Raw genomic sequence first — 8,456 nt, forward strand, 5'->3', positions numbered from 1 at the left:
GATGTGGGGCTTGATCCCACAATGCCGGGATCACACCCTGAGCCCAAGGCAGACGCCCAACCTCTGTGCCTCCCAGGCGCCCCGGAATTTCTGTTCTTAATGAAAAAAACAAAAAGGACAGAGAGACTTAGCTGGGGCTACACTTTTACAATTCCTTACTCTCACCCTTATCTTTCCTTACANAGGCAGACGCCCAACCTCTGTGCCTCCCAGGCGCCCCGGAATTTCTGTTCTTAATGAAAAAAACAAAAAGGACAGAGAGACTTAGCTGGGGCTACACTTTTACAATTCCTTACTCTCACCCTTATCTTTCCTTACATATATGTACACACACACACACACACACACACACACACACACACACACACGGACCCATTCAAAACACAGATGCTTCAGGAACTACAGAGACCTCTGTCCTGGTAGTTCTCTAGTAAGTAAATGCTTCTCTTTTCACTATACACCTGTCCTCTCCCCCTATCATTTGTGCATTCCCAGGGCCTAGAGCTATCTCCATCTTCAGCTCCAGAGTTTCTGGTTTCTGTTCAAGGACAAATGGCACAGCATATCTTCCAAGATCAAGAACAAAGGACCTCCAGGTGGCAGAATAGGTAAATGGTGCTAATGATATCTTCAAAAGTCTTTATATATGCTGTATGGGACATGAACTAGGATTACCTGTCTCCCAACCACCTTCTGGCAGCACCTATTTCCCGATAGAGGAAGGTGGGGACTTACATGTGTCCTCTCTCTTCTCCACCTCCTCAATGGAATGAACATTAGTAGATCTTTGTCATTTCAGTTTAGAGGGTGGGCATCAATCTGAAATACCTCTAGGAGTTAGTTGGGTATACAACCTGCGGACATTTATATATCCCAGGATAAACTTTTGCTAGAAGTCCTTAAGTCATCTATAGTGTAAATTAATTAAGACCAGCCATCCAAAACCATGCTTCCCTTGGACTAGGGTGGAGAGGAGGGTGAATCTGCCCCCATGAAGCTGAGTATGAAACCAATTTCAGTGATTCTCTCTTCTGCTTGAGTCTGCCATTGAAGCTCTTTATTGAATTCTTCAGTGAAGTCACTGTATTCTTCTGCTCCAGAAATTGCTGGGTTCTTTTTTTATGTTTTTTATCTCTTTGTTGAACTTTTCCTTTTGTTTATGTATTGCTTTCCTGATTTCCACTAGTTGTCTGTGCCCTCTTGTAGCTCACTGAGCTTCTTTAATATGATTATTTTGAATCCTTTCCCAGGCAATTCCTAGATTTCCATTTCTTTGGGGCACTGCTGGAGCTTTATTTTATTTCTTTGGTTACATTGTTTTCCTTGATTCTTCATGATCCCTGAATACTTCCATTGCTGTCTTTGCATTTGAAGAAGCGATTCTCACTGCCAATCTTTACTGACTGGCTTTGAGAGTGAAAGACCTTCACCAATCACCCAGCTAAAAAGGGGGGGGGGTGTTTATCAGGCCTTTTTAATGGATGCACTCACCCCTATCTTCTTGTTCCCTCTTGGGGAGCATTTAGGATTTTGTGACTTGACTTCATAGATAAAGTCAGTCTGGGTACTGAGAGCCTCCTGTTTATTTTCTCCAGGATGGTGCCCCGGAACATTCAAGACTGTATGCTTTCTCTCATTCCTACATAATTGAGCTAGCTGCTGATATCTACATACTGTGCAGATGCTTGCACCTGTCATCTGCAGAGGCTTGTATGCATCACCTCACGATGTATACAGAGTGCTAGGGGCATTTGTCAGCCAGTTGAGAGGGTGGGGGCATCTGCAGATAAGGATTCCCATGGAGTTCATGGGTGGATCTTTTGGTAGAGTCCACAAATCAGCTAGTAGGATCTGTAGCTGGTTTTTGAGATCCATATGGTGGCTGCTGTGAGTACCCACTCCCTTTCTCTGTTCCCAGATCCCCCCGAACTATTTAGCTACGCCGATCACCTCAGTGACCTGGGTGGGGTGAAACAAAAGTTGGCTTCTTGGGCAATGCCTCACAAGGTTGGGGAAACAGGATGCTCATTCCACTTTCACTTTCCCCCATGGGAGAAATCATAGGCTGAGAGGATCTCCCCTGGCACTGAGCTATGCTGCCCTTGGGGAAGGGTGATTAAAGTGAAACTGTTTTTCTTACCCTCTTCAATGCATCTATTTATGGATATTTTGCTCCAGTGATGTGCTGGAATCTTTTCACTGGACTCCTGGTTTCCCACAGAGGTATTCTCATCCATGATGGTTGTCAAAATTGATGTTTATTGGGAGGGGTGGTATGAGGACTGGAATCCCTTTTCTGCCATCCTGCTGACATCACCAACCCAGTGCCTCATCAGATTTATATCATTCTTTCTTCCAGAAAATCCACTGATGACACAACAAGACCAAAGGTGGGTAAGACTTCCAAATAGACTGTTTCCTTTGGGGCTCCTGGTTCCTGAGGAAAATGGAGAAGAAGGGACTGCAGCCAGGAGGCTGAAAGCTGCCTAGTAAGGACCATATCTTGGAGGACTTGGGCATTGTAGTTCAGGGTGCTCTTGACCAGCTGGTGGATCACAGTTTACCAAGACTAGGTAATACTTTCAATGCTACTACTGCACTAGATAACTCCAGAGGCAGGCAGCCTATGTGGGTATTCATAAAAGTAAAATATGAGTCTGTTTATATTTGTCACTCACCAGCTAGGTCAAGACATGACAAGAGATATGGCCTAAAAATGACGCAGTAGAGCTGAAGGAGACTTTGGGCTGTCTGAAAAATAGGGTGACTTCAAGTGTCCACCTCAACTCCAAAAAAAAATACCCTGTATTCTATCAGTTTCATGATGTATCTATTCAGGTTCTGGGAGAGTTAGGGTAATGTTCCCAAAATGTGTCTCTTATTTCAACAGGAAAGACAGCTAACAATCACTGAAGCCCTGTGGGACCAAGTGAGTACAAAATGGTCATCTTTGACAGCCTGGTGAGAAGTGAAAGAAGGGAGAGAGGACTTAAGAAAGGATCAAACTTCTTCCTTTCCCCTTCAGTAACTGCTGATTGATAGTGAAGGATTCCCATGCTCTCTCCTGTCTTGTTCTATTACTCATCCAGTCCCAAATCCTCAGAAACTCATCTTTGTGCACCTCAGCACCCTTCGTGATATTCACCTGTCCATTAGATAATCCCTCTCAAATATGTTTTCTCTGCCAGCCTTTAATAACTATAAAATGAATAAATCTCATCCACTAGCAAGAAAAACATACCCACTTGATAAATCCATATACTTTAAATCTTAGGTGAGAAGAAAGCAAAGTTACCATTTCGTTATGAAAATTAAAGATCTTAATCCCATTTCTGATCCAAAAGAAAGTTATTTTACCTTTGGAGCTACTCAAATTGTCTATCAAATACTTGACTGTGGCCTTTGATTCCTATATCATTAAACATAATTTTCTGAAATATTTGGCCCCTCCAGAATGAATCGCTTCAAAATAAACCTCTCAAAAAATAAATGACTCAACCTGAACAGTTGAGGTGTTTAGTTTTATCCATTTAAATGCAAAATTAAGTCCATTAAAACTGATTAATTTTCATATAATTGCTAGTGAGTTTCACAGAGTAACATGCCAAGTAGTCCCATTGCTTCTAAAGGTCTTGCCTCGAACATAATCAGGATTTTGTCATTAGCACAGAGGATTGTTTTCTCTCATTGGCTATGGCAGGCAGGTCTATATCAGGACACTAAAAGACATCAAAATTGGACTGTCATTCAGATATAATTTCAACATAATCTCAATGTTTGGGACACCATTCTGCTTTGAATTAGGAAATTGCTTTATTACTAAGGCATTTCTATCTGTTGTGAATTCCTTTAGAGTATTTTAATAAAGATTCTGGAGGAGCACAAATACCAGTTTCATTCCATGGGACCAGTGGTTGCTAACATAAAATTTTAATGCTTCAAAATGTCCTACACATTCCCAAATTTATTGACAGTATTTTAAATGAGAATAATGGCTAACAGTAGAAGACTACGCCTGGAGCTTTCCTGTCCTTCAAATTTATTAGATTTGAGAGACTCAGACCCGCTTTTTTTTGAAGCAAGGAAGACTTTTTTTTTTTAACAAAGGAAGACTTCTAAAGTGTTGATAAGTAAAAGAATATGAGTCTGTACTTCGGATGTGAAGAATAATTGCCATTTTTGTGGTTAGAAAAAAATATCTGAATCTCATTTCAATGAAATGAGATTAAATAATTTAAATTGATTTAAAGAGATCCAGTCAAAAAATGTCTTCCTTTGTTAAATCAAATGTTTGATAATAAATTAAATCGTTGAAACCAATTAAGAGTATGTTTTGGAATCTGACGACTATGAGTTGAAAATAAAAAATAGGTGCATTAGGTCACCAATGTAAATTTGTTGCCTTCAGTCTTCTAACTAAAACAATGCCATGAGCAGTAGGTCTCAGAATCTACATTATTCAGCCCTGATTTTGAAATTGCTTTACAATAGACTTAAATTTAATGAATTTGAGAGTAGCTTCTTTTAATTCTATAAAAACTGATGTCTCTTCCATTTTTACAAAATGTCTTTGGTTTCCCAGCTATACAAAAATAATAAGGTGGCCAATTCTCAAACATGAGAATGCCAGATTTCACTTTATATTTGAATTGTATATCAGTGCAGAAGCTAACTATGCCCATTAGATAGCCAGAGCAAGCTGTTGTGAATGTTCATAGAACACAGACATCATTTGGAGTTTCTGATGACTTCCCAAAAATATCAACTACTTCAGCTTCCCAATCTTGACATTTTAGTTGCATGTACACTTAAACTCTTAGATAGAGATGGGAATTAGAGGACAATTGATCACTTTGAAACTATAATATGTTTCCCTATGAAGCCAAGCAAGAAAAGACTATTATATTAAAGACTCTGGATTTTTTATTAAAAATGAGTAAGTAGCCTCCTCATGGAGCCTCCTCTCCATAACCTCTCCTGTAAGATCCCATTGAATAATATTATATAAAATGTGTAATGTGATCAACTTTTTTATTCTTTGTAATTTTCAATGACTGTTCCTATAAGTTTTACAGAAAAAAGTAATCTTCTTAATTAAATGGGTAGGATAACTGCTTAATGTTCTTACAATTATTGTATTAAAGAGTGAGTTGCTTATGTAATAAGCATCAGAAAACCATCTTGTTGGGAACCAGCACATAATTGGATACCTATAACATAAAAAAGGATGAATATGATACAACAAAGAATGAACAAAGGCAGTATATTGATAACGGGCATGATCTACCCATTGATTATTCAGCTTCCATATGCTTCCATACAAACATGTTGAAACTCCTGAGTATCAACAAAAACAAATCTGTATTTCCACCAAACAAGATACAACTGTCTATCTCAAAGTCCTCATCCCCTCCCCAAAATGAGGCAACTCAGATTTCCGACAGTCATTATATCCATCCATAGCTTGGTGCAAGTGGAGGTATATATTTAGTTTTATAAGAACTGCCAGAGCTTTTTCCAAAGTGTTCATTCAGTTCTATACTACTACCAATATTGTATGAATTCTAGCTGCTCTGTATCCTCACCAATATTTGATGTTGTCCTCCTGTGTATTATAAACTAAATATGTGTTGATTTTAACAGCTATGCTTAGCTTCAGAACAAGGACCAATTAAACAAATGTAGTAGTGGGTTTCATTTACATTCCTTTTACAACTCAGTCTTCTTTAAATAACTTCCTGCATTTCACCCATTTACCATATGCAGAAATGGTGGCCCAGAAATACATGTAGAGTAGAAGTCAGTGGGATTTATTGCTAAAGCTAGGAAGCCTTAGTCCTCTTGCATTCACACCCTACAGCCTAATAGCTGGAAGAGTCTATATATAAAAATTCCTTTGTAATAAAGCCTATAATGTTAATTTTTCATAATTTTTGTGTCTTCTTTCAGGTGCTAATGGCTTTTAGGGATATACAAAAGGAGGTGAGATTAAATTTCAATTCTCAAAATTCCCCGGCCATATCACTTTCCCTTGCTCCCATTTTTACTATACCCTACTATGATGTTGATCCTGATCAAGGTTTTAGTTTCACTCCTTTATCTAGTGATTTCTCCCTTTAAAGAGCAGCACTGACTTGTCAGTTCAGGAAGCTAAGGGAAGAAGATGCTTAACAACCCCCTTGTAGAAATATGATAACAGAGAAAATTGTATATATCAGAACTTCTCTCAGCAAGAATTCTCTGTGTAGTTATACAAAACACTGATGAGTGACTGAATTAGGAGGAGTCCCCAAGTGACATGGTAAATTTCCTTACTGGGCAAGTATGTCTACTCACTGTAGGGAAGTGCAAATTAAAGGTCAGAGCTAAATGTTTTTCTAAATAAGAACATTCCTCCTCCTCTGCTCTCCCTCCATGCAGATTTCAGTCTTTTTTCTATACATTGATCAAATATTTTAAAAAACATAGTCAAACATGCACTATATTATTGGCCTGTCCCAGATACTGGGTTATTATATTAGCTTGCTCAAGGTGTTGATATATCTGGGTCCTACCAAGCATGCTCTCTCACTTTTTTTGCCTGGTACAGTGGAGAACAACAGGCACTATCTACACTATCAGTAGAGTGTTTATATAAGTAAACACATAACTTAGAACAAGTGCTAATATTACAAGACCAAGGTAAGTGGGAAACTTTTAGACAAATGTCTTAACTTTTGTTTTTCTAGCTAAAGATATAGTTTCATTAAAATTATCATGTAAGTATAAATGAGCCTCCCATGATCTTAGAAATAGTTCTCTCTTCATAGTTGGCAAGAGGTGATGTATAAATTAACTGAGAAGGCACTGAAAAAGAACTTCCTCTAATTCACTATCTGAACTACTCTTGGCCTTAGAACTGAAACTATTCTATATTCCCAAGAAGCTATGTCATGTCTTTGTATTCTGCTGCTATGTCTGGGACTTACTCTAGGGAAAATTATAGCAGTCTTTGCCTCTGTCTAGCTGCAAGAAAAAGGGGGCACTGGGTAGAGATCAGAAACTTGATATTTTTACCCAAGTTTTGCCTTAGGGTCAGGGTGCCTCCACCCTACTTAGAACTTTAGTTCCCTGAGGCCTGCATCTCCTCCAGATAGCACTTCAGCTAGTAAGAGGAGGAAGCCTGTGTATAAATGGGACTTGTGTGTGTTGATTTCCAACCTCTCAGGGCCTATATATGAAGTTAAAAGTCCCATCTGATGTCTGCTATGTCGAAACTTTCTTCTTGTGCTTCCTTATGGGGTCCACCAGAGAAGTCCCTGCCCTCAAAGATCCTCTAGGCTGGTACAGACAAAACAGACACCCTAGTCACAGACTTATTAAGAACAATTTTTGGAGGAAGAAAAAAGATGGCAGGTTCCCTGAGGCCTGCATCTCCTCCAGATAGCACTTCAGCTAGTAAGAGGAGGAAGCCTGTGTTGAACACCCAAGAAATCAGCCTGAGACGTAGGTAGATACATCTGGATCTCTACAAATGAACATCTCCGGTGCTGAGTATTGAGGTATGAAGTGGAGAGCCGTGAATCCGCGCACAGATATCGGAAGATAAACAGAACGGGGAGGGAGCTGCCACACTTGGGCGCTGGGAAGCGGTAGCCACCTGCACTGCAGAGCTGGCCGGATTTGCAGACCAGGAGCCACCGAGAAAGAAGACTGAGACCAGAAGCTCGGGAGTGTGCACGACCACACTGAAAACCGGAGCTCCAGAGCACTCACTCGAACCAGACTGAAACCAGGAGCTTGGGAAAGTGCACGGGAATGGGGGGGGCAGGTGTTAGAAGCACAAAGGACGGAGACATGCCAGCCCTGGGAGGGAGGATTGGGAGAGTGGCTGTAGGGCACACAACCCAGGATGCTGTGGGGTTTTTAGCAGCAGCGACAGAAACAGAGTTAAAGTGGCCAGGGGAGCTCAGTGGAGAGCAGACTGCGATCTTTCTGTTCTGAGACAGAGGCTAGGATATGGCCACTGCTGCTCTGACTCTCAGAAGAGTCAGAGAAAGCTGCCCAGGGAAAGCCGCCAGAAAACAAAAGCCCAGAAATACCTGTTTGCATTGTGCCCATCCCCACCCCCTCTCACAGGGGATGGGGCAACTCTACCCAAACAGGGTTGCCTGAGTATCAGTGCTGCAGGCCCCTTCCCCCAGAAGGCAGGCTGAAAAATCAAGAAGCCCACATCCCTAAAGTCTTATGAAACAAGTGCACATTGCCTGGGTCCTGGTCAATAATTTGGCCTCTGTGTATCCCGACAACNCATCCCCACAACCTCTCCTCATCAGAATGACAAGGAGGAGGAATCCCCAGCAAAGAAAGGAGCCAGAGATTGTGGCCTCTGCCACAGAACTGATAGATATGGATATAACCAAATTGTTAGAAATGGAGTTCAGAGTAACAATGGTCAAGATGATGTGTAGGCCTGA

At 40.7% G+C, this 8,456-nt stretch overlaps 1 protein-coding gene across 1 annotated transcript in view; it reads left to right on the forward strand.

The window, feature by feature from the left end:
- Positions 1–8,456, forward strand: part of C16H12orf54 (chromosome 16 C12orf54 homolog) — a 25,311-nt gene that overhangs the window by 839 nt on the left and 16,016 nt on the right. Inside the window, exons 2-5 of the mRNA XM_034644938.1 lie at positions 496–608; positions 2,360–2,390; positions 2,891–2,929; positions 5,950–5,982. Coding sequence (XP_034500829.1) covers positions 553–608; positions 2,360–2,390; positions 2,891–2,929; positions 5,950–5,982 — 159 coding nt within the window. The 5' untranslated portion in view covers positions 496–552. The remainder of the gene's footprint in view (positions 1–495; positions 609–2,359; positions 2,391–2,890; positions 2,930–5,949; positions 5,983–8,456) is intronic.

This window comes from Ailuropoda melanoleuca, chromosome 16 (assembly GCF_002007445.2).
Source record: "Ailuropoda melanoleuca isolate Jingjing chromosome 16, ASM200744v2, whole genome shotgun sequence".
Lineage (NCBI taxonomy): Eukaryota > Metazoa > Chordata > Mammalia > Carnivora > Ursidae > Ailuropoda > Ailuropoda melanoleuca.